Here is a 27,455-nt window from a genome sequence, read left to right as displayed (position 1 = left end):
GGGCAGCACAGGGTTCCTAGGCTGTAGCTGAATTTGTGGGCGTCTGTGGGAGGGGAGGCCCCCTGGAAGCAAGGAAGGAAAAGTCAGGGATTGGTTTCCACATGGGAGCTGTTTCTGAATAGCTCCTGACATAAAGGACTAGGAATTTGGGCCTTTTTTGCATTTCAAAGTCGTGCCTGTAGGCGAGCAGTTTACAGGTGAAGAGGCTCTGCTGGGGGCTTTAAAGGCAAATGATCCTGTTGCCGATGTGTGAGTTTTCCACAAATACCTCATGAGGAAGAAATCTAGAGGAGAAAGAAGAAATGGCTGGGTGTCAGGTAAGCCTTGTGTCTGAGGCCAGAGGCCGTGTCACCTTTTTCTCCTAAAATTCATTGCTTTTGGAAATTGCAAATGTTGGTTCCTTTACTTCGGTTGTTTCCTGCTTTATGTTTTCAGGTAATTTTTACACCTTTTCAGAAATGATACTCAAGGTCAGGTCTTAGAACACTTCCCCCCTATCTCCCAGAGCCTTCTCTCCCTTCTCTCCAACCTGGCTTCCAATAGGCCATCAACAGTTGTCACATTTTGTTTGTTTTCTGGATTTTAAGAATTTATTCAACACACCTCTTAGAAAACTTAGGCTGAAATTTTATTTTATTTTATTTTATTTTATTTTATTTTATTTTATTTTATTTTATTTGAGAGAGAAAGCAAGCAAGGGAGATAGCGCACGAGCAGGGCGTGGAGCAGAGGGAGAGGGAGAAGCAGGTTCCTCGCTGAGCATGGAGCCTGACGCGGGGCTCGATCCGAGGACCGCGAGATCACGACCTGAGCCGAAGGCAGATGCTTAACCGACTGAGCCACCCAGGCGTCCCTAGGCTGAAATTTTTCAAAAAAAATAACTGAAGCAAACAACTTCACAAAAACACAGATGTTTGAGTAATGTCACTAACGTGGCCTATAAATATGAATTCAGTCACATTTACATATTGGCCATAATAGCAATCATCCCAGTAACAAATTCATGAAGAAACTTCCTCCCCTGTTCATGTCAGACTCCCGAGGCAAGCAGGAGGCACAGAGAGAGGGGGGGACCACCTTACCCCCCTGAGCGCTCCCCCCAACCCAAGAGGCCGTAGGGGCAGCCAAAGTAGGAATCCCCACTCCTGCTCAGATCTTCAGCTTTGTGATCATTGGAGGGCTTATCAGAAAGGCTGGGTGCTGCCCAGGTTTGATTCGTGGAGATGGGGACCAAGGATCTGCGTTTCTAGTAGGTTCCTAATATGATGCTGCTGGCTCAAAGGTCACAGTTTGAGACCCCTCCCGCCAACCCCGTGCTTGGGGCTGCCTCTCAATGAAGACCTTCATTCCTGTCTTCCTAAGGCCTCCGTCCCTGCCTGTCAAGAGTAAAAGCCATTCCTAACCAGCTCTCTGTCCTGGCTTACCTGAACTTTGGCAGTGGGGGTCCTGTTTTTGACCAGGCAGAATAATAGCCAAAGTGGTAAAATACACATTCTGGATCGGAAAACAACATGCATGAAGGAAAATAAAAGCATGGCAGCCCCCAGCCCCGTGCCATCCATAATCCCCGTTCTCAAGCTTTTAATACTGATTCAAAACCCCGGGAGGTTCAAACACTGGGAATTCACTTCTCAGTCACCTGACAGCTCATGCAGTTTTTTCCTGAGTCTCTGGTGGCCCTTGCAGCAGAAAACATAGCGCCAGAGCCCTTGGCCTCCTGCAGAGGCTGAAGGACGGGTCACCGTCAGCCCTGCTCGTGGACTTCCTGAGGGAGGAGGCTGCTGCCCGAACGCTGGACCTGAAGCCCGCGGTGGCCAGAGCTGCCCAGGACGGCACTGATCCCAGGGAGGCGTGCAGGCCTTCGCCATCCCCCCGGAGGTCGTCATGCGTTCTAATGGCCTTGGGCACCCGGCCCGGGCCATCCTTCGGCAGGCCCCATGGGAACAGAAATTTTAATAACCGACCAGCAATTGGGAGGCCATGGCCTGGGCTGCAAACAACACTGAATCGGAAGTTGAGCTTTTTATTCTAGCCAAGTACTGTTCTTACTTGGCTGTGTGTCATCTTTTCAGTTTCTGAACCTCACGACCTGTCTGTGGAAGGGGTGAAGGGGGCAGGGACTGGCGGATCTCCAAGGCTTTTCCAATTTTTTTTTTTTTAAGATTTTATTTATTTATTTGACAGAGACGGCGAGAGAGAGAGAGAACACAAGCAGGGGCAGGGTCAGAGGGAGAGGCAGGCTTCCCGCGGAGCAGGGAGCCCGATGCGGGGCTCGATCCCGGGACTCCAGGATCATGACCTGAGCCGAAGGCAGTCGCTTAACCTACCGAGCCACCCAGGCGCCCCCCCATCCCCACCTCTGCCCTCACTCCTTCCTCCTTTAGGTCCTTCTTCCACCACGTCACAGCTTATCTCTTGGGAGGCGTATAATAAGACATTTGCACATAAGGGTGACTAGGACCGCCCTCCTCCGCCCCTCCCCCTTTCATATAAAAGCATTACATAATGTTTCAAAATAAAATACAAAGAGCAAAAAGGGCCTGATCTCGGGGCCCCCTGTTCTCCCCAGGAGAATGAATCTGCCCCTCCCACTCGGACCTGACTGGGGAGATCGCGGAGCCCCTTCCCGGCCCCACCGGGCCTGGCGCTGCCGCGGGGAAGAGAAAGGAGAGCCGAGGCCCGGCCCCAGGCCCTTGGGCTCGTCCACCGTGTACGAAGGGGGAGAGGGAGGGGACCTCCAGTGACGTAGACCAGAGAGCAGGAGTGCCTGACTGGGTTTGGGGGAAAAAGGAGGTCTTCGGAGAGGAGCAAGGGAGAAAAGTGACAATCGCCTTGCCAAGATCGGGGTCCGGGGAGGCGGGAGCGGCCGCGGGGCGCGCGGTCCCCAGAGCCCGCCTGGGAGGCTGGCCCAGCTCCGCCCGGGCCTCCCGGCCGCCCTCCCGCCCGCGGTCCTGGCGTCCCCCCCCTACAACCAACCCCCCCCCACCCCGGCGGGACCGTGAGCCCCTGAGCCCCGCCCTCCGCGGGAGCAGTTCAGGCCTCCGAGTGGCCGGGAGACCAATGAGGACCGGGCAGCAGCCGCCCCCCACCCGTGCGACACCGCCCAGAGCTCCGTCCCGGCCAGGGGACGGGGTCGGCGCGGCCCTCCTGCCCTCCCCCGGCCCTTGGGGCCCTCATACTGGCTGTCGGCACCCCCACCCTGGCCTCGCTAGGGCTGGGGCTGGCAGCCCTCCGTGCACGCGCTTGGTGACCTCTCGGGAAACGTGGGTCCCCGCGCGGGGCGGGCCAGGGTTCCAGATCCGAGAGGGGAGCGCGCGCTTCCCGCAGAGCACCGACCAGGCCGGGGGGCTCCGGGGCGCCGAGCGGAAGCCGGCGACCCCACCCAATTCCTGTCTCCGCCCGGCCCGGCCAGCCGGGGGACGGCGGCGGCGGCCAGCGCCCCGGGAAGCAAGGTGTCAGCCCCCGAGGGCCGGCCGAACCCGCGAGCAGGGGGCGGAGCCTCCCCGCCCGCCCCGCCCGCCCCGCCCGCCCCGCGAAGCCTCTGCGGCGTCAGGGCCCGCGGCCCGAAGCCCTCCTGGCCGTAGCTGCGCAGCGCCGCCGCCTCGTAGGCCTCCAGGATGGTCTGGCGCTCCTCGGGCGCGTGGAGAAGGGATGCACCTGCACGATGTGCCGCTGGATGGTGCTGACCTTGCTGACCTTGAGCGTGGCCAGCGCGCCCCCGCACACCACGCACACCAGGCCGCGCCGGCTGCAGTCTTAGTCCATCAGGTACTCGCCCCGCCAGCGCGGCGGGTAGTGCGGCCTCTGCTCTCGGCTGCCGGGCGGGGGTGGGGGGCGGCGGGAAGGCGAGTCCCCGGGCTCTAGGCCGTGCTCGTCGACCTCCGCGGGCCCATCGGCTCCCCTGGGGAAAGCGGGACATCGCCTAGGAAGGAACAAAGGACCGCATTGGAGCCGGTAGAGGGCAGGCCGCCCGCATCTGGGGTCTCAGCTGCACAGGCCCGCCCACCTTGGCCCTGCTGCTCCATCCTCCCCAATCTCCCCTTCAACCTTCCACTCTCACCACCCGCTTCAACCCAAGCACGCCCAGGCCCAGGCCCTGCCTGGCCCGCGTCCCTACCCCCCACTCTTTCGCACCTGTTTTTAAAGATTTTTTTTGAGAGACAAGCCGGAGGGGTAAGGACCGAGGGAGAGGGAGAAGCCTACTCCTCGCTGAGCCGAGAGCCCGATGCTGGGCTGGATCCCAGTGGCATGACCAGGATCATGACTCCAGCTGAAGGCAGAGGCTTAACCGACTGAGCCACCCAGGCGCCCCATCAATCGGCAGTTTGAATTGAAGTCCTGCAAGTACTCCCTTGGTGATAGTTTCACAGGGGAAAGTGTGGAGTCCAAGTTTCCTATTGCTGATGGGGTCTGGTCCTGGGATGTCAGTGAAGCAAGCCAATTCCCATGTAGGCCCGAACTGGTTTATCAGCTCTGCGTAGACCAGGATTAAGAATGCACAAATACCCAGGCTGAATATGAGGACCAGACCAACTCTGAATGTTCTGGAAAAAGGGGGACTCTTCCTCTTTAGAATGTGAAAAAAGGTATTCTATTTAAAAAATACTAGATATTACAGGACATGGAAACTGTACGTGATCGGAGTTTGCATAAATCAACTGTATTCTCATAATTTCGATTTATATTCTGATATACTGTTTGGGGGCCAGGAGAACACAGCAGTAATAATAGTTCCTTCAGTGTGCCTTAGGTGATGTAGGAAAGACATGGTTGGAAGCCAATGGCCAAGTTGACCCATCTTTGGTGCAAAAAGGTGGATTTATTAAAGCACGGGGACAAGACCTGTGGGCAGAAAGTGCTGCACGGGGGTCATGAGGAGTGGCCCATTATATACTTTCAAGTTGGGAGGGGGTTAGGGATAGCATTAGTCTCTAAGGAATTTTGGAAGCAAGGTTTCCAGACCCTTGAGGGTGCTAGTGCTAGCTCTTGTTAGGAAAAGGTCGTTTATTACTGTCTAATAAAACCTAAGTCATGAGACCCTTCAGATCCGTGGGTCATATGCTTGGGGAATGAGTGCCAACAGGTATCATGGGGCGGGGGGGGGGGGGGGGGGGGGTTATAGATAAAGGAAGTTTCCAAAGCAATTTTTAAAGTTTTTTGGGTTTTTTTTTTTTAAAGATTTTATTTATCTTTTGACGGAGAGACAGAAAGGGAACACAAGCAGGGGGAGTGGGAGAGGGAGAAGCAGGCTTCCTGCTGTGCAGGGAGCCGGATGCAGGGCTCGATCCCAGGACCCGGGGATCACCACCCAAGCTGAAGGCAGATGCTTAAACGACTGAGCCACCCAGGCGCCCCCCCAAAGCAATTTTTATATGTTAAAGTAGACTTTTACAGGATCTTGGGGGTCGGGCTAAGCTTGCCTTTTCCCCTTAGCCAAGTGTTACCATCCAGGCAGTTGAGTCCCTAGAGGAATGTCACCCTGCCTGTTTCAAGGACTTGTCAGTGGGCTGTAGGTAGTAAAGGAAAAGTAACAATTTTACTCCTGCCTTTCTTTCCCACATCATTAGGCACTGATATCAATTTGTTTCCTTATAGCTAGTGTTACCTTTCATTGGCTTGGGGGCTCTCTGCCAGATTTTTCCCCCATATTGTTCATATCTCCCCAACCCCTTATCATTTGTAAGGATCTTAGATGGATTTACTGAGCGATGTGCAGAAACCATCCCATTTAAACTGGAGACTTCTCCTGAGTTTCTGTTCACTTGTCGTTTCTGCTGAGGAGAACAAAGGCAAAAGAAATGTGGATAAAGTGAAATTTCCTTACTACTTGCAGCTAGAGACAAAAAGCAACCTTAGCCTGACAAAAGCCAGACCTTATGAAAATCCCTTTTCAAATTCCATCTCTACCCGCACTAACTTAAAAGTATACAAGCAGTGGTTCCTCATAATCACGCTGCAGCTCTTCCTGCCCACAGGCCCTGTCCCCAAGCTTTATACTAAAAACAGGTTTCTGCAGGACATCTTAGTGGCTCATTGGGTTAAGTCGAGTCTTGGTCTCAGCTTAGCCCTTGATCTCAGGGTCTTGAGTTCAAGCTCCACGTTGGGCTCTACCCTGGGCATAGAGCCTACTTAAACAACAAAAAAACAGATTTTGCACTGGAGATAGCTCAAAAATTCTTTCTTGACCTTTGGTTCCTGGCTCATATCACATCAGTTTCCACTGGACAATGAAGACTCTACCTTTGTGTACTAGAGAGTGACTTCTGGGACTGGAGGTTCTAAATCAGCCAGACCTCTATCCCATAGGTTTTTATTTTGCTCCACACTCATGTCACAAACGTACTCTTTTTTTTTTTTTTTAATTAAAGATTTTTTTTATTTGACAGCGAGAGAGCGAGCCCAAGCAGGGGGTGTGGCAGGCAGAGGCAGAGGGAGAAGCAGGCTTCCCGCCGAGCAGGGAGCCCGATGTGGGGCTCGATCCCAAGATCCTGGGATCATGACCTGAGTCGAAGGCAGACGCTTAACGACTGAGCCACTCAGGCGCACCCCACAAACATACTCTTCTATTTACTTCTTTGTATTTTCAGAAAAAGAAAACAAGAATCACATCATTAACATGTTTTGAGTGTCTTAAAATCCTGAAATAATACAGAGCACAAACGATGACTGAGACGAAAGTTTTCAGTGAAATACTATGGTGTGGGGTTATTGAGCACAACAGTCAAGAAGGAAAAATTGCTACCTTTAAAGGCACCAGTTAGTAATTGTATTTAAGAAGCATACAGACACGACCTGTGGGCAGAAAAAGATGCACTTCAGCCTGCAGGAAGCTGGTAGGTACATGCAGAGTGTGCAAGGGGCTGGGGACATGCAGGGAGTATTAGATCGTAAGTGTTTCTTTGAATTTCTACTTGTAAAACTACTTTGGCAAGATTTCTCTGGTGCTTATTCAGTTCGATACTATTGGTGAGAGGTACAGGCAGTCAAAAGACCTTTTTAAGAACGGAGCAACCAGCCCTTATTTGATCCTTACTAGAAGTATGCAGGCTCTAGGTGGGCCTTCTGGCTAACAGTGAATCTTTTTCTGCTTCTGGCCCTCATCACAGTCGACTTAGAAGTAATACCTCTTTTATTTGTATCATTCAATGTGTTTGTGTTGAGAGTGAATAAAAGACAGAAGCATCTTTATCCAGAAGGAGCTTTATAAGTGTCATGTCTTTGAAATGTTTCTTAAATTAGTCACCATGACATTTCTGTACTCTGTAACTTTTAATGTGTATATCTCTACTTTCTGAATGTATGGATGTGCGCATGAACTGTAAAACAGTACATGAGTGTTGTGTGGATCCCTTCTTGTTTCCCTCATTCTTCTCAGGTTTGACACCTGCTATGAATATGCTTTATAGGGTCCTCTCTGTATACTGACCTGCATTTCATTTTAGATCGACTCTAGGTCAGACAACCAGCGTGAAAACCTGATCCCTTCTGATCTGTTACCGGTTGTTTGACAAAATCTTCTCATAATAATAGAAGAACAATGTGTTTGCTCTCTTAGAGTAATATTTCATATTTTCTACGAATTTATGAAAAACTGTTAGATGCTCTCTTGTAAGGAGGAAATGCTGAGAAAGGATTGTTGTTGGCTTTCTTACTATTCCAGTAGAACCTGTAATTGTTAGGGCGCCTGGGCGGCTCAGTCGTTAAGCGACTGCCTTCGGCTCAGGTCATGATGCCAGGGTCCTGGGATCGAGCCCTGCATCGGGCTCCCTGCTCGGCGAAGAGCCTGCTTCTCCCTCTGACCCTCTTCCCTCTCGTGCTCTCTCTCTCTCATTCTCTCTCTCTCTCTCAAATAAATAAATAAAATCTTAAAAAAAAAAAAAAAAGAAAACCAAGATCTCCAGTGCGCTGTTGTGAAATTCTCATTCACTTTAGAATTTGATCAGTACATTTGTAACCCACTAATCAGTACATTTGTAACCCCCTCAAACATTCCACCTAAGAGGTAGACAGAACTAGGGGCACCTGGGTGGCTCACTTGGTTCAATGTCTGCCTTTGGCTCAGGTCATGATCTCCAGGGTCCTGAGATCGAGTTCTGAGTTGGGCTCCCTGCTCAGCGGGGAGCCTGCTTCTCCCTCTCCCTCTGCCCCTCCCACCCTGCTTGCGCTCGCGCTCTCTTTCTCTCAAATAAATAAATAAAATCTTTAAAAAGAAAAAGACATAACCTATAATGTATGATATAAGTACAGTACTCAATAATTTGTTATGCCTCTGTTGACGCCTTCATTTTACAAATGATCTTGGATAAATACACAGTGTTTAGAACAGTTTTCTGGATCATATGCCATCCTCTTACGTTACACGTAGAGAACACATTAGAGCACGTTACTGTGTTAAAAATTATCTTAATGCATCAAGGAGGAAACTCACCTAAGCCAGAACCAGTTCTAATATAACTCAGCTAGAAGGAGTTCACTCCTTGGGGAATCACAGATAGAAACTACAACAGGTAGGAAACTTGATTTGCAGCATGTAAGGAGATCCCAGGGAATAACTTCCAAAGCAGACACAGTGCAAGGGGGAATGATTTCCTATTATTTGGGATTAGGGTGGAGATATATATATATATATATATTTAAGATTTTATTTATTTATGTGACAGAGAGACAGCGAGAGCAGGAACACAAGCAGGGGGAGTGGCAGAGGGAGAAGCAGGCTTCCCGCGGAGCAGGGAGCTCGATGCGGGGCTCGATCCCAGGACCCTGGGATCATGACCTGAGCCGAAGGCAGATGCTTAATGATTGAGCCACCCAGGCGCCCGATATATATATATATATATATATTTTTTTTTTTTTAAAGATTTTTTATTTATTTGACAGACACAGCGAGGGAGGGAACACAAGCAGGGGGAGCGGGAGAGGGAGAAGCAGGCTTCCCGCTGAGCAGGGAGCCCAGTGCGGGGCTCGATCCCAGGACCCCGGGATCATGACCTGAGCCGAAGGCGGACACTTAACAAGTGAGCCACCCAGGCGCCCCTAGGGTGGATATTTAAAAAGCGGAGGCTTGTCATACGTAGAGCTGGGCATAAGGTGGCACAAGTGCCCCAAGAACACACTTCTCGGGGCGCCTGGGTGGCTCAGTTGGTTAAGCGTCTGCCTTGGGTTCAGGTCATGATCCCGGAGTGCCGAGATCGAGCCCCCCATCGGGCTCCCTGCTCCACGAGAAGCCCGCTCCCCCTGCTTGTGTTCCCTCTCTCCTTGTGTCTCCGTCCAATAAATAAATAAAATCTTAAAAAAAAAAAAAAAGAAAAGACACTTAACTACGTGCTTTGTGTTAATGTAAATGAGCTTTGTGCTCCTCCTCCTCGGGTGGAGATTTTAATATTATAATGAGATAAAAGGAAGTGTAGATCATTCCATGGGTGACTCCGTGGGCCATCTGCTTAGGGGTCATTGGGAGTTAAGCTCAAACTGGGCCAGCCCCAGCTCTTCCTCAGAGCAGTCGGTACCCTTTGTTGGATAGTTTCTCTTTCCCTGGAAGGACACTCTGCACATGTTTGAATAAAGTAAAAGATAAGGTGGAAACAAGAGGTTCAGTAAAATGTGGGACAAAGGTCGGAGGGTACAAGCAGGTAAGCAGGGCAGGTCAGGTCTTAGGTCTAGCTGGTGACATTAACTTGTTCTTTGATCTTAGGGACCATTGTGAACTCTGCCAATGGCCACTCGGTAACTGTGGTGTTTATTGCAGGCACTGCTGACATTCAGGGATGTGGCCATAGAGTTCTCCCAGGAGGAGTGGGGATGCCTGAACCACACTCAGCGGGAACTGTACAGGGATGTGATGTTAGAGAACTACGGACACCTCCTCTTCCTGGGTGAGAATAACTCCTGCCAGGCTTCCCCAAACCACACTCAGGGTTTTGTTCCTTTCTTTGTTTTTGTTTTGTTTTGTTTAAGATTTTATTTATTTACTTGAGAGAGAGAGAAAGAGCAAGAGGCGGAGCATGAGCAGGGGGAGGGGGCAGAGAGTGAGAGAGAAGCAGGCTCCCCACTGAGCAGGGAGCCTGATGTGGGGCTCGATCCCAGGACCCCGGGACCATGACCTGAGCTGAAGGCAGACACTTACCTGACGGAGCCACCCAGACACCGCTCGTTCCTTCCTTTGAAGACTGTCTCTTGGAAGACTCCACTTTGAATGAATGCAATTCACATCCAGGCAGTAAGGGAAATAAGTAGGGGTTTGTAGATGTAGAGAAAAATCTTCCTGATGCTGCCTTTTCAGCGTTAGCTTCTCCTTCCTTAAGGGAACATCATCATTTCTGTAGTTGAGTGGCAATTCTAAACAGTGAGTGGCGAAACATGGTACTGCCCGCATCTTCTACTACTCCAATTTCCACTCACTATTGTCTAGTACTTGGAGGTGGAGGTCAGGATGTGAACATTTGAAATCTCTCCTGTGTCTTCTAAAGGGGCTGTTGATCAAGAGCATCTGTGAAGTCATTTTTAGATGCTACAAATGTCCTGTCTTCTCTACTGAGCATGATACTGGATTGAAAATCTCCAGCAATACTCCTATTTATTCCTTTTTTTCTGATGACCAGGTCTCATTGTGTCAAAGCCAGACCTGGTCTCCTTTTTGGAGCAAAAGAAGGAGCCTTGGGATGTGAAGAGAAAGGAGACAGTAGCCTTCCATCCAGGTAGGTGGGAATGAATGAAGCAGCTGACAGAGGTGAGGTCCAAATGTGAAGCAGGAAGATTGACCTTAAAGTGTGTTTTAAGTAGCTCTCCTTGAGTGCAAATAATCTTGAGAAACCTATTTTTCTTCCTCTCACAAAGAGATACCTGCTAGTCAACATTCTCAAGCTCTTACATTCTCTAGGGATTCTCCTTCCGCTCCAGTGATGGTCCGTCACATCTGCAGGGAGGGCCAGGGGACTCTCCTGGGAGCGGGGGGGCCTCCATAGTCTGCGGGCTTCTCCACAGCTGTGAGGGCCCTGGGAAAGTCTCCATACATCTGAGGACCTTAGTGTTAAGCCCTTTGTAAGTTCTGTTTGCCTCGTGTGAAAAGTGTCAGGGTGGTTGTAAACATATTGGGGTTTGGTGTAGAAATCCCAGGAACACTGATGACAGACATCCCATGTTTTCTGTTTTATGCTTTCCAATGTTATGGAAGGTTTAATTTTAATTGTACAAAATTGAGACTCAGTAATTTATCAGATAACAAAGCACTTCCCTAAAATAGGAAAATCTAATCCTTTATTTCACTTCAAAAGTGAATTTTTTTCTATGAACTGAAATTAGAAATTATCACTGTGTTTTCCGTTCCTCAATGGTGAAGCAATGTAATGTATCTGTTTGTATCCTAGAATTCCTACCTGAATTAATGCCACAGGGGAACTAGAACATTTAGACCTTACAACCTTAGAACTCACATTCTATATTAAATTCTCAATTGTTACCTTATTTCTTAGTAATTGGATCATTTTATAATTTTGTATTCTTTTGACTTTGTCATGTGTTGTTTTCACTTTCTTATTAGTTATATGAGAGAGTGATCTCTCACGTTTCAGATCAACATTTCTGATACGACATGGGCATGTGCTTTATAAGAAGTGAGGTAGATAATTAGTAAAATCCCCGTATTTTCTTTTTTAAGATTTTCTTTATTTATTCATGAGAGAGAGAGAGAGGGGGAGGGAGGGAGGCAGAGGGAGAAGCAGGCTCCCTGCCCCTTGGGACTCGATCCCAGGACCCTGGGATCATGACCTGAGCCGAAGGCAGACGCTTAACCATCTGAGCCACCCAGGCGCCCCAGCTCCCAATTTCTAGTTCATTATTGTTATACTTCCTGTCTCTGAGTTTACATTTTGGTCATGCATAGTTTTCCTGATACCACTTAGTTACCTGTTTTCTCTTCTTCCTCCATGAGCATCTTTATGATGGTTATTAGAATTCTTTGTCAGGCAATTAATTGTTTGTTGACAATAATTCTTAATAACTCAGGGCCAGTTTGGGAGATTTATTTCATTCCTCTGGTTGGAACACCTATTTCTATTTCTTTGTATGCCTTGTGAACTTCCGTTGATATTTGGGAATTTAAAAAACAGCCGGTGGGCCCAGAATTACGGACTTGCTTTCTTTAGTAGGAGTACACGAATAATAGTAATTCTGGGGCCTGTCATGCATGTTCTGGGCATTTGTCTTGTCTGAGTTTTCGTAATTTCCCAGTTTAAGAAAGTGGGATTACTTCTTTAGAATGCATGATACCTTCCTCTCTGTCTTCAGCTCTGTTGTCTCTTCATTGTTTGAACAAAGGCTCACCCTTTGTCTGAGCAGCCAGCACACTGCATTCAGCGGGTGGTCTCATTCCCTCTGTGTCCCATGTCACGCAGGACGGAGGCAAGTCCCATAGGCAGCTGCAAAGAATCCAAATCATGACCATATAGGCAACTCATTTGTTCTCTCCTGAGGAGAGGTAAGGGTTTTCTCACCGTGTTGCCGTCGAGTGTCAGGGTAGGTGAGCCACTGTTGTGGGCAAGTGTCACAAACTTTCCTTGTCTCTTTGATGTGGCTCTTCATCATTTGTAGTTGCCTGGGGATGCTGTGTTCTCCTAACTGGCTTCTGGAGCACTCTAAAAGGTAATTTAGTCTATTTTTGTCCCCATGGAGGAGCAAAGTCCTGATGCTTCCTATTTCTCCATTCTGTTGCTGTCCTAGGATGCGTATTAATTTTGCACATTAGCATTTTAACATAAATGCATGTGAGTTCAGTAAGTGGGATAGCTTATTTTAAATCTTTTAGTTGTGTCTTTCCATAACACCTTAAGCTTGTTGGTAAAGACAAGCAAGGAAGATTCATTCCATGGAACGATACGGGAAGATGTGGAAGCAATGGTTCTGAGTATTTATACTTAACGAATGACTGCGAAGGTGTTGGGGGGGGTAGTGAAGGGCAGGAAGGATGTCATAAGGGATATAACCAAACTGGGACAAATACCCATAATGAAATTTTTACTGCCAGAGAGATAAAGGATATAAAACAATTGGGGGAGAACCCCACCTTAAGTCAGTTATATTTGCAGAACGATGGCTTTGAATGCAAGGACCCAAATCCATTTTTTAAACATACGTATTTTCTGAAAGGACATTTGTTAATTTTGGAAAGTCACCTAGCCCATGCTGGAAGTTATCATTCAAACCATTTTTTTTTTTTAAGATTTTATTTATTTGAGAGAGAAAGAATGAGAGACAGAGAGCGTGAGAGGGAGGAGAATCAGAGGGAGAGGGAGACTCCCCGCTGAGCAGGGAGCCCGATGCGGGACTCGATCCCGGGGCTCCAGGATCATGACCTGAGCCGAAGGCAGTCGCCTAACCAGCTGAGCCACCCAGGCGCCCTTCATTCAAACCATTTCAAATATAAAATTGGATTAATCAAGCAATCAAATATTTGTGAAATTTAGACAGTTAAAAATGAAAATAAGAATTCTAAATGTGATGTCAACCCTCTGTGATAAAATTTGTTATGTCTCATGGGCTAAAAATAAATGTTTCCCTATGTACATATGCATATGTTTATATATGTGCGTCCATGAAATACATTATTGAAATCATGTACATTTAGACACGATCGGGTGTGTTCAGGGTGGTATGGCCGTAGACAAAATCATGTACATTTAGATCTTGAAAAATAACACTACTAATAATAGTGACAAACTCCCTTAGTTTTTTGTTGTTGTTGTTGTTTTTTAAGATTTTATTTATCTGACAGAGAGAGACACAGCGAGAGAGGGAACACAAGCAGGGGGAGTGGGAGAGGGAGAAGCAGGCCTCCCGCCGAGCAGGGAGCCCGACGCGGGGCTCGATCCCAGGACCCCGGGATCACGGCCTGAGCCGAAGGCAGACGCCCAACTGAGCCACCCAGGCGCCCCCAAACTCCTTTAGTTTTAAAGATTATTCAGTAAGATATTTATTTTACCATGCCGGTTGATTGGTTATCACGGATTGTTTTGTTTTCTTTTTTTCAATTTCATCCTCATGGTTTAGTTCTATCTCTAGGAAAATTCCAGTGGCATATATTGAAGCAACGTTTAGTGTTACCAGGAACATTTGGTTTATGTTTAATACTCTAATGGAGATGTTAGGGCTTGGATATACCACATTTCTGTGTTTTTCCTAACACCCTCCCTATGTTTTTCTTGTGTTTTCCTATATGCATTTTAAGAAAATAATTCTACATTCCCTTCTTTTTTCTGTGAACGTTGTATACTCAATACCATATTGCTTTAGCTAGAAATTAAAGCATGCTTTGAAAATCTGGCCCTTCCTACGTTTAATTTCACCTTGTCAATATATGTACTTTGTGACACTCTTCACATACATCTATTTTTTGCTTTTGAGTATTTTTTTTTATTTGAATTGTATTTTTTTATTTTTAAGATTAGGAGGTCAACATCTTTTTTTTTTTTTTTTTTTTTAAGACCCCATTTCCTAGCAACCTCTACCCCCAACACAGGGCTCAAACTCACAACCCCTAGGTCAAGACTTGCCTGCTCCACAAACTGAGCCAGACAGGTGCCCCCTGTTGAATATTTTTTAAAGTAAAGTCACACGTACAGAACACAAGTGAACAGCTCCGTGGAATTTCACAGACTGATCACATATCTGTAAGCCATTGAGGTCAAGAAACGATATTACTTGTTCTCTAAACTTCCCCTCAAGCTCCCGAGTAACATTCCCCCAAGTTCCCTTAACATGGAGGGCAAGAGATTGCGGTCCTCATTTTGTACTTTATATAAATATAGTCAGGCAATGGGAACTCTTGTATTCAGCCTTTATTCTGTCTGTGAATTGATCTGTATTCCTCCATGTTACTGTGCATCCTTCATTAGAATGGACTGATACAATTGCATTGTGTGAATATCAAATGAGTACATCATCCTGGTGTTAATGGGAGGGGGTAGGTCTTAGTGGAGGGCTGTCATGAATCGTACTGGTATGTAAAATCTATAATTTGTCCTTTAGTGGAACATGCACACATCTGCTCGCTATTTATGTGGGAGGATTGTTGGCAAATATGTTTACGTGTGTTCAGCTTTACTAGATATGACCAAGCCCTTCCTCAGTCGCTTGTGCCAACCAGCAGTGTATGGGGTTTCTAGTTTATCCACATACTCTCCAAAATGTGGTAATTTATGTGATTTTGACATTGGGCTCCTGTTTGTTATATGACGTCACAAAGTCGTGGTTTCATTTGCTTTTTTGTTGTTGTTACTTCTTACCACTCTGGATTTGGGCATTAACCTTTGGATAATCTCTTTTTCAAGGTGTCTAGTGGGTTACTGTGACTGTTTTTTCTGTTTTGGTATTTTTTTCTTCAGGCTTTGTGGTTCTGTGTGTATTATGAGAATGAGTCCTTTGTCTCCTCTCTCACTGTACCTCTATTTCTATCTCTTGAGCTGTGAAGCAGAGAAGTTCCTAATGTAATCCAGTTTGCCATTTGACCCTTTATGGCTGATGTTTTTTTACCATTTTTAGAAGTTTTCACACAAAAAATAAATTTTCACATATACTGAGTCCACAGAGATAGGATCCTTTGTGTTTTTCTAAAAACATAATTGTCTTTACAATATCGATCAGAAATGTATTAAAAATCAATGTTCTCAGGGGCATCTGGGTGGCTCCTGGGTGGCTCCATCGGTTAAACATCTGCCTTCAGCTCGGGTCATGATCTCGGGGTCCTGGGATCGAGCCCCGCATCGGGCTCCCTGCTCGGCGGGGAGTCTGCGTCTCCCTCTGCCTCCCCACCCCCACTCTCTTGCTCTCTCTCCTCTCAAGGAAATAAATTAAGAAAAAAACAATCTTCTCTAGTTTGTGTAGTGACTGAGGTTTTCTGTTCTTTTTCTTTTTTTCCCCATATGGATAACAAATTGAAGTGTATTCCAAAAATACTATATTGTGCTTTCTTTTCATTTGCTGTAGCTAGTCATTTCTTCACATGGATTAACATCACCACAATCTTGGAGCAGACTTCTCCTGTGATTTGTCTCCATCTTTTCCTGCCTCTAGTGATATTTAGCCATCTCCCAGGACCGCACACCCAATGTCACTTTTCTTTTCTTTCCTTTTTTTTAAGATTTTATTTATTTATTTGAGAGAGAGAGAATGAGAGAGAGCATGAGAGGGGGGAGGGTCAGAGGGAGAAGCAGACTCCCCGCCGAGCAGGGAGCCCGACGCGGGACTCGATCCCGGGACGCCAGGATCATGACCTGAGCCGAAGGCAGTCGCTTAACCAACTGAGCCACCCAGGCGCCCTCCCCTTCATCTTTTGTGTCTCCATTGCTCTTTATAATATTCCCTGTTGGTGGGTGGTGAACACCTCTGCCCTAATTCCTATGTGTTTCCCAATTCTCAGCCCTGTTAGTGTCATGAGCCATGATTCCACTGTTTGCAGGACCTGCTTTGCCTTGGTTAGGTGTACAAAATCGTCTCATCAGATACGTGTAGATAGGATGCTTTCACACAGTTGAGGTGTTCTTCACACATCTGCCTTAGGGAGTTCACTACAGAAATTTAAGGTAGACCGTCATGGGTCCTGGGATTTGTTTACCCAGACCCACAGGGACAGAGCAGAAGTGAATGCTACAGCTCACCCAGTTCTTCTGCATTGTATCTTGCCAATTATAGCCTTGAAAAATGTTTCCTGATGTAAACTGATTTTTAAAATTTTTAAAGTTTTCATTTAGTTTACAGAGAGAGAGAGCGTGAGCACATGGCGGGGGGTGGGTGGGATGGGGAGAGGGAGAGAATCTCAAGCAGCCTTCATGATGCGCACTGAGCACGGAGTCTTTTGAAGGACCTGACCCTATGACCCTGAGATCATGACATGAGCCCAGATCAAGAGTCAGACACTTAACCGCCTGAGCTACCCAGGTGACCCAAATTGAGTAGATTTTATCCCAGGTCTTGTGTCAGATTAATTAGTGTTTGACAAGATGGTGTACATACGGGAAAATGAGGCAGGAGCCAAGCTGGGGTCAAACCGAGTGGTGGATATTGTTGGGAGATAATTCTGTGGTTTTAAGTTTCTCCATGTGTTAAGGATAGAGGTGTTGAAAGTTTTTATTCTTAGTTGTCTTTCCTCTGATGTGCGTGTATTAAAAAGCTTTGGAATATAGTGATAATATCTTGCCCTTGGGTAGAGGACAGGTTTGTTTGCTGCAGGGGAAAACAGAGATGTCTCCTTCTATGGCAAAAGTTCAGGAAGGTACCCTGTATGCTCCTTCAAGATACTGGAGTTTCCTACGCTCAGGGTCTCAAAGATGTGACACAAACCCACTGCATGTGCAGCATCTCCCTGTATCAGCTGGGGGTCGGGAGCTGGCGAGTGAAATTAGTGTGATCAAGAAGCTTAAGCCATTTGATGTGCCGTGAGCCATAAGATCCCTGGACTTGAATCTGGGAGTCCTGTCTTCTGCCATCAGCGGAAAATTGTTATAGGCAAACTAGTGGAACATTATACTAGTTTATATACATTATACAATGTGTGGAACGTGGAATTTTTATACTTCTTGGAATTATCCATGGACCTTATTCAAAATGAAATGGATATTTCTGGGTCTGTTTGTGCTTTTATTTGTTCATTTGTTCACTAGATTGCACCTATAAATGAAATCACATGGTATTTGTCCTTCTTGCCCAACGTATCTCCGTTACCACAATACTTTCCTAGGTCTTTCCACATTGTCATAAATGGTAAGAACCAACAACAAAAAAAGCAGAAACAGACCCATTATAAAACAAAAAAACAAACTGCCGCTTCCTGGAGTGGAACGGAGAGGGATGATGGGCAAACTGGGTAAAGGGGAACGGGAGGTACAGGCTTTCAGTTGTGGAATTAATAAGTCGTGAGGATAAAGGATACAGCAGCGGGGATGTGGTGCGTGGTATTGCAATAGTGTTGTGCCAGATGATAGCTGTGCTAGCGGGGAAACATTTCTGATGCAAATGGCCATCAACAGAAAGCCAGACTTACCAACACCTGTATGGAATAAACTAGCCTTTTTTGTTCTTGTATTGTGTTTATCCTGCTTTGGTACCAGGGCAATGCTCGGCCTCATAAAATGATTTTGAATGCTTTCCCACCATTCCACCATTTGTAAGATGTTGATGAAGATTGGCAGTAATTTTTTTTTTTTTTTTTTAAGTTTGATAGAATTAACCAATGAAGGTATGTCGTCCTGGTCTTTTCTGTGCTGGGAGTTTTTTTTTATTCCACATTCAACTTTCATTCTTGTTACTGGTTGGAGAAGATCTCCTGTTTCTTGGGTTTAAGATTTATATTTCGATCTTGGTAACTTACGTATTTTTAGGAATTATCTGGGGGTTTTTTAAGTTACCTGATTTGTTAGTATATGATTGTGTGTAGCGATCTAACGTTATCACGCTATATATTTCTGTAGTTGTCTGTTGTGTTTTCTCTTCCATTACTCATTTTGATTTTTGAGACTTCTCTTTTATTCTTAGTTAATATAGTTAAATTTTTGTCTATTTTTTGGACAATCTGGGCATTAATTTCAATGTTATTATTTATTACAGTCTCTGGTTTATTTATTTCTGGTATTTCTTTGTTATTTCCTTCCTCTACTGAATTTCAGCTAAGTTTCTTCTTTTTCTAGTTCCTTGTCTTATAATGTTAAGAAGAAAAGTTGGGGGCGCCTGGGTGGCTCAGTCGGTTAAGCATCTGACTCTTGATCTCAGGGTCTTGGGTTCAGGACTGGGTGAGCTGGTTAGGCTCCGTGCTAGGCATGGAACCTACTTTTAAGGGAAAAAAAAGTTGAGAAAAGCAACTTAACTCAAACATTTATAGCAGAAAAAAATTGAAAATGGAGTGTCTAACTGAAAAAATTAGCAGAAATAAATAATACTAGTGATGACCAACAAAATATCAAAAAAATAAGGATTCTTTAGGGGTAGATCGTATAGATCATATCATCTGTAAACAGATAAATTTGCATTTTCTTTTCCAGTTTGGATTCCATTTATGTATTTTTCTTAACCATTTGTTCAGACTAGAATATTCGTTAACTGTGTTGACTGAAAGTGAAGTCCCTTCATTACCTTGTTTCTGATCATATAGGAGTAGCTTATAGTCTTACTATAAATATATTAGATTTCAGCTTTTCATACATATATGGCCTTTTTTAGGTTGAGGTGGTTTCCTTCTATAAAGTATAAATACTTTATTGAGTATTTTTAATAATGAAATGTTGTCCAGTATGCTCATATTCTTGTTCTGTATCAGTATGTCATTTTTGATCTTCATTAATGTGGAGTCTTAAATTTATAGTTTTCCATATGTTAAAACACCCTCAAATTCCAGGAAGAATTTCCTGTTAATTATGTTGTAGAATGGTAAAATGTGCTTTTGATTCAGTTTGCTTTATTTTATTGTGGACTTTGTGTGACTACAGGTAGTAGTTTGTCACCTTCTCTGCTTGTCGTGTCTTCCCTTGTCTTTGATCACCTAGTAATGCTGGTGTCACAGAAAGTGTTTTGATAATTTCCCTTCTGTTCACTCTCTAAAAATGTGGGAAGAGATTTGAAGTACTTTCCCATCAAATCTCTGAATTATCCAGTGAATTCATCTGGCGCAAGACTTTTCTTGGTTGGGAGTTTTTAAATTACTTTTTCAATCTAATTAGTAGTTGGAGATCAGTTGTGAATTTTTAAATATTTCTTCTTGATGGGGTCTGCCAGGTCGCTTACATCTTTTTTGAAATTTGTACACATTTTTGGTATCTATTTCTTGGTATATAATTATCCATTGTCACTGCCTATTTGTATTTCTGTGGTATCACTTATACTGTCTGCTTTCACTTCTTCACTTCTGATTTTCGTTGGTCTTTCATTCTTTTTCTTTTTTTAAGATTTTATTTATTTGAGAGAGAGAGCGCACAAGCAGGGGGGAGGGGCAGAGGAAGAGGGAGAAGCAGCCTCCCCCTTAAGCAGGGAGCCCCATGTGGGACCCGATCCTAGGACCCTGGGATCATGACCTGAGCTGAAGGCAGATCCTTAACCAACTGAGCCACCGAGGCTTCAGGTCTTCTTTCATTATTACTTGATTTTGTTAGAGGTCTGTTAATTTTTGTTGATCTTTCCTGAAAACCAACTCTCCCAATTGTCGGTATTTTCCTATTTTTGCTATTTCCTATTTTGTTCGTTTCTGTTGTATGTTTAAATTTCCTCCCATCTGCAAATTTTGGGCCCGTAGGGGACTTTTCCTGATTTTTTTGAGGTATAGGAAAGTGATGTGTGCTCCAGCATGACAAGACTATAGAACTGTATGTTAGGCTATGTGGTCAGTATGTTGTGTGCAAGTTTATGTGTCCACGCAGGAATGAAGTCCTGATGATTCCTTCTCAGCCATCTTGCTGATGTTCTCTGACTGATTTTCAGGTTGTATATTAGAAGCTGTCAGCATATTCATCTGAGAGTAGTCAGTGGAATGATTTTACTTTTCTCTTATTTGATATCTTTCAGCCATATCTTCACATGACATCCAGAGCTTCATGCCAAAGCCGAGCATAGAAGCTTCTTTCCAAAAAGTGTCAATGGGTAGACACAAAAATAGTGACATTGAGGATTTACACTTAATGATAGACCGGGACAATGATGGGAAGAGTGAAGGGTATCAAAGATATCATGAAGGACATATCCAGACTCAGACAACTGCCCATAATAAGAATCTCACTGTCCAAAATGGTGAACGATATAAAACATTTTGGAAAACCTCCCCTTTTAAGTCAGCTGTTTCCAAAAACCAGTGTGATTCTGCAAGTAAAATCTCAAATCAAATATTCAAACATACCTATTTAGGGAAAGACAGTTTGGAAAATCTGGAAAGTTACCTAGTCCATGCTGAAAGTAATTATTTGAACCATTCTGACAAAAGGATTGGATTGACTGTTCAGTCAAATATTTCTGAAAATCAGAAATTTAAAAACGAAGAACAAAGTGCTAAGTGGGATCCATTTGAGAGGTCCTTCACCGAGGAGTCGACCCTACAGAATTACCAGAGCATTTTCAATGGAGACAGAATTGCTCAATGCATTGAATCTGGGGAAACATTTAAGCAGAGCTCAAATGTTGATGAACATCGGAGGACTCATTTTCCAGGAAACCATTATGAATGTAATAAATGTGGGGAAGTCTTTTATCAAAACTCTAACCTTATTATACATAAGAGTATGAATATGGGAGAGAATCCGTATAATAAATATGTGAATACTCTTAACCAGTCCTCCAATGTTGGTGACCATCAGAGAATTCATGTGGGAAAAAACCCATTTGGATGCGAAAAACCTGGGAACATGTTAAGTCAGTCATCAGGACTAAATATACCTAAGGCAATCCATACTGGAGAGAAAAGTTACATTTTTAAGGAATGTGGCAAAGACTTTGACTGGCACGCAGCACTACCTCAACATCAGGGGATGCATACTGGAGAGAAACCGTACAGATGCGAAGAATGTGGTAAAACCTTTAAGGTCTGCTCATCAGTAAATAGACATAAGCGAATCCATACTGGAGAGAAACCTTACAAATGTGAAGAATGTGGCAAGGCCTTTAACCAGCAGTCAAGCCTCACTGAACATCACAGAATTCATAATGGAGAGAAACCTTACAAATGTGAAGAATGTGGCAAGGCCTTTATCCAGCGCTCACACCTTATTAGCCATCACAGAATCCATACTGGAGAGAAACCTTATAAATGTAAAGAATGTGGCAAGGCCTTTAACCACCACTCAGGCCTTACTCAGCATCACAGAATTCATACTGGAGAGAAACCTTATAAATGTAAAGAATGTGGCAAGGCCTTTAACCATGACTCAAGCCTGACTCAGCATCACAGAATTCATACTGGAGAGAAACCTTACAAATGTAAAGAATGTGGCAAGGCCTTTAATCAGCGCTCACACCTTATTAGTCATCACAGAATTCATATTAGAGAGAAACCTTACAAATGTAAAGAATGTGGCAAGGCCTTTAGCCAGCACTCACATCTTATTCGACATCACGGAATTCATACTGGAGAGAAACCTTACAAATGTGAGGAATGTGGCAAGGCCTTTAATAGGCATTCATACCTTACTCAACATCACATAATTCATACTGGAGAGAAACCTTACCAATGTAAAGAATGTGGCAAAGCCTTTAACCAGCACTCAAGCCTTATTCACCACAACAGAATTCATACTGGAGAGAAACCTTATAAATGTAAAGAATGTGGCAAGGCCTTTAAACATGACTCTACACTTACTCAGCATCACAGAATTCATACTGGAGAGAAACCTTACAAATGTAAAGAATGTGGCAAGGCCTTTATCCAGCACTCACAACTTATTAGTCATAACAGAATTCATACTGGAGAGAAACCTTACAAATGTAAAGAATGTGGCAAGGCCTTTAATCACAACTCAAGCCTTACTTACCATCACAGAATTCATACTGGAGAGAAACCTTATAAATGTAAAGAATGTGGCAAAGCCTTTAAACAGCACTCAAAACTTACTCGACATCACAGAATTCATACTGGAGAGAAACCTTATAAATGTAAAGCATGTGGCAGGGCCTTTAAACAGCACTCACACCTTACTAATCATTACAGAATACATACTAGAGAGAAACCTTAACAAATGTAAAGAATGTGTCAAGGCCTTTAAGCAATGGTAAACCATGATTCCTGATCAGAAAATGTATTGTGGAGAGCATTTTACAAATGCGATGAATGTGGCAAGCCCCTTACAGTACTTAAGCCTTACTCAGCATCAGAGAGTTCCTACTGATGAGAAACATTGCAAAAGTAAAGGATGTGGTAAACCTCTAGAGGGACTTACTCAGCGTCAGAGCTATCGTACAGGATAGGAACCGTAAAGTATAAAAGTTGCAATGCCTTTAACTGGAATTCAGTCCTGAATCAGTATCCCAAAATGCACACTAGATTCAAATCCTACAAAGACGTATGAATGAGGGAAGACCTTTTTAAATATACACTTTTAGAAAACATTAGAGAGTACAGAAAGGAAAGTAACTTCAAAAACATAAATATTTAGAAATGTATTTAATTGAACATCAAATGTCAATAAATGTCACAGAAATCAGTAGAAAGCAGTACATCAGTTATTCTGTTTAGACAGTTCTCTACATCAAAATACTTAATTATAAGGAATAATACAAAGTTAAACATTTAGATAACATATATGCTCTTATGCTTCAAAAGATTTACAAGGGGGGGGCGCCTGGGTGGCTCAGTCGTTAAGCATCTGCCTTGTCTCAGGTCATGATCCCAGGGTCCTGGGATCGAGCCCCATATGGGGCTCTCTGCTCAGCAGGAAGCCCGCTTGTCCCTCTCCCACTCCTCCTGCTTGTGTTCCCTCTCTCCCTGTGTGTCTCTCTGTGTCAAATAAATAAAATCTTTAAAAAAATAAAAAATAATTAAAAAAAAGATTTACAAGGGATGGATTTTTGCATAGGGACAATTAATTTCAATATGTGCTTTTGTTTTATACTGACCCTACGTGAGATTTGTGACTAGTAAATATCAATGCATTTCTACTCCCAGATCACGCTAGAAAATTAATTAATGCCTAGTGGGTGTGTGAAATTTCGTGGCTGAATGTTGCTGCATCAAAGATGCGATATGCCCTTCTTAGGTGGGTTTTATGAGTATCTAATTTTCCATGGAAGATGAATGAGAATATGATATACAGTATATGAGGGAAATCTAAATGGGGATGCTGTTCTTGGTTATAGCATTAATGTAAATTACCATGAAATAGGTGTTCAGAACATCATTCCCCATTCATTAAAACTAAAAAAATGTCCTAGATACTATAAATAAAATGGTTTACTAATTGGCCTTTAAGGGAAAAGAGATGGCAGTCCAGTAAACTACTGATGTACCTTCATAATAGCAATCGTTGTAAGATGAGGCTATCAGTTGATGTGGTTGAAATGAGGAAATCAGCACAGATACCAGAAAGAGAATAGATAACTCTTCCCTAAAATGACATACAATTGTACATTTCATATTTTTTGAGTTACCTCAGGCCTAAAAACGTCTTAGTATGGAAATTGAGCTGTTAAAAACTTAAAATCAACCGCTAGACGATGCCTTCTTTTAAGCCTCATGGCAACCAGAAAGCAAAAACCTGTAGTAGATACACATTAGATAGGGAAAGAAGAATCTTAAGTATGCCCATATAGAAAATCATCAAATCACAAAGTACAGAGCAAATGAATAAGAAAGGGCAAATAATTCTAAAACAGACGGGAATCCGTGAAAAGAATGACAACAGTAACTCCATACCTGTATCAATGCTTACATACCTATATCAATGCTTACTTTAAATATAAAGGGACTAAATTCTCCAATCAAAAGTTATAGACTGGCTGAATGGCAAGAAACAGAAGACCCAAGTATATTTTCCTTCAAGGGGACTCACTTCAGCCTTAAGAACACACACAGACTGAAAGTGCAGGTGTGGGAAAAGCTATTCCATGCAAAAGAAACCAAACGAAATCAGGGTAGCTATGCTTACATCAGACAAAATAGACCTTAAGCCAAAGACTGTAGTAAGACACAGCACAGGTCATTATAAAATAAAGGGGTTACATTGTGCAGTGTTTGTAATTATGTGATGTTTTGCAGAATAGCAAAAAAGGATTTCCACTGTTCTGGTTTGTGTAATGTTTATGTACCTCTGTATCTTAATGTGTCCCCTAAATGGCTAGTTGATATTCAAAAACCTATTTCTGTGTTTTGAGGGTTGGGAAAAAAACACTAAATGACAATTTGAGAAAAACTGACTGCTTCCAGATTTTGATGTGTGTGGAAAAGTACCATTGCAATGATAGTCTTGGTAATGTACTGTAACAAGTAGCCAGTAGTTTATTAAAACCAACTTGCACAGGCTAATAAATTTTTTCCACAGTATTCGGTTTTCTAACCTCTGGCTGTTATACATTGCATACTTTTTCACACTTTATTTAATTTACAATGTTCTCTGCTATTTAAAGCCCCCCAATAACTAACTTGTCCTTTCAGGAAGGTTATCATAATACCCTCTAGTAAGGGTCCTGATACTATTTCTGAGCAGCTTTTCTTTGTATACAAGCAAATGGTAGGCATTGTATGGGTCCCTTTTGCAATACTTCTGATAGTGGATTTAGCTCAAGTTGGGTTGTTTCTGAAATGTACATCTTCACATAAGAAAACCTTACATTCTGCCTTGATTTTTAGACTACATGTGATTAAAGGTTTTATACATACACTATATATGCATCTACCAAATATAAAACACTCATTTCCTGTTTGCGAAAGGTGGCTAACACGTGTACTTATGAATTGCTTGTAGTAAAGCTGTAGGTTTGTATATTTATGTAGTGTCTTTATTAAGAAGAAATTTACTTCCGTGTATTGCCCTTTGCACTTTGAGCTATATAATCTTTTGTGCACTGCATTGTTGTGTTGATTTGGTCAAAGATGGGATGCATAGGAGTCACTTTTAAAAACTAGTTTTGTTGGATAAATATAGTAGTAATCTATGTTTTTAAAATATAACCTGCTTTCTCTAAAATAAAATAGCCAATTCAGCAAAAGGGTCACCTTTGGAATACTTACGTACCCAATATTAAAGCACCTAAATATATAAAGCAACTATTAATAGACAAGAACAGAAAAAGAGACAGCAATACCATAGGGGACTTCAATACTGCACCTTCAATAATGGACAAAAAAATCAATAAGGAAACATCAGACTTAAATGACATTTAGCAGATGGACTTAACAACATTCCATCCAACGACAGCAAAAAAACATTCTTGTCACATGCACAAGGAACATTTCTCCAGTATGGATTATATATTGGGCCGCAAAACAAGTCTTAATAGATTTGATTGAAATCATATCAAGCATCTTTTTCAACGACAATGGCATGAAACTAGAAGTCAGTTACAAGAACAAACCTAGAAAAATTACAACCATGTGAAAAATAAAGAACGTGCAGCAGCATTGCTCCTAATAGGCAAGACATGGAAATAACTTGTGTCTTTTGTCAGATGAGTAGATAACGAGGTGCACATCTAGAATATATGCTGGCTATAATTAACAATACTATCTTGCCTATTTGAAAGTTGCGAAAGAGTAGCTCTTAAAAATTATCACACATGCAAAGTATTGTAACTGTGAGGTAATGGATGTTAACTGTGGTAAATGTTTTGCAAAATTATACATAAATGATTAAATTGTACACTTTTAAACTTATATAATGTTATATGTCAGTAATATTGAAGAAAACTGGAAAAAAGTTAAATAAGCAGATTAGGTATGAGGATAAGATGAGAGTGGTGATAGCTAAAGAGTATGAAGTTTCTTAGGTGGTGATAAAATGTTTGACAATGGTTTGCTTATACCTATGTGTGAATTGGTTAAAAAGCTATCAATTGTACACATTCAGTGGGTAAATTATGTGGCATGTAAATTATATCCAAATAAAGCTGTTTAAAAAGAACCAAAATACGAAATCCCTGCATAAGAAGACCAAGTATTAATGACAGATATCAAAGACTAAATGAATTCAAGTATTAATTAAACACACACGTATGTGCACACACATGTAAGATTTCAAATGGAATTTGGCATTTAACTTTCTCCTCTGTTTTAATGTCTGTGATAATACAAAGATAATTTTTCAAAGAAGTACATGGTATGGAAGTTTTGTCAAATTAGACATAAAGTGTTATTAGCGTTAAGTTCAGCAGGCTGATGTCGGATGAAGAAGATGTGCGGAATTAAAATCTATATTAGCTTTCTCCAAAGAATCAATAGAACGGACATGCACATATCTATGTATATTTTTTATCCATATTTCTATAGATCCACAGATAGAGATATAGGTAAGGTTTATAATATATAGAAATTAGAGAGAGTGGAAGATTCCCTTTAATGAATTTGCTAATATGATTGTGAGAGCTGCCAAGTTTGAAGTCTGCAAAGAAGGCCAGCAGGCTGGCGACCCAGGGAGGTGCTGATGTTGAAGCTTGAGAATCTGTAAACAGTCTGGAGACAGACATAGGTGAGTAGGAAAAAGCACCTCTGAAATATACAGGTAATTTACGTTCTCTAGAATGGACCGTCTAGTAAGTGATATGGCCTTATTTGGGTAAAACTTTAAACTAAATGGAAAAATGCAAATTCTAAAAAGTTAAACATAATCTTATAAATTAGAATATTGTGACTACGTGTATGATAATATACAGTACTTTCAGGCATGCACTAGTACATGTCTTCCACAAATGATAGAAAACCAGAATTGTGGTAGACGTTTAATTATATTGTTTAGTAATATCGTCAAGGACCATATTCACAGTGTATGCCACTGAAAGGAGTAAGGAGCACT

The 27,455-nt window shown here is 43.2% G+C and overlaps 1 protein-coding gene across 1 annotated transcript in view; it reads left to right on the top strand.

The window, feature by feature from the left end:
* Nucleotides 1–3,529: 3,529 nt before the first annotated feature.
* The window catches only part of LOC113935809 (zinc finger protein 91-like), a 65,957-nt gene continuing 42,031 nt past the window's right edge, over nt 3,530–27,455 (top strand). The window contains 4 exon segments of the mRNA XM_035725257.1: nt 3,530–3,768; nt 9,746–9,872; nt 10,599–10,694; nt 20,536–22,693. Coding sequence (XP_035581150.1) covers nt 3,652–3,768; nt 9,746–9,872; nt 10,599–10,694; nt 20,536–22,693 — 2,498 coding nt within the window. The 5' untranslated portion in view covers nt 3,530–3,651.

The sequence above is a fragment of the Zalophus californianus genome, chromosome 17, assembly GCF_009762305.2.
Source record: "Zalophus californianus isolate mZalCal1 chromosome 17, mZalCal1.pri.v2, whole genome shotgun sequence".
NCBI classification, from domain to species: Eukaryota; Metazoa; Chordata; class Mammalia; order Carnivora; family Otariidae; genus Zalophus; species Zalophus californianus.
This window is presented reverse-complemented; position numbering and strand designations above follow the sequence as displayed.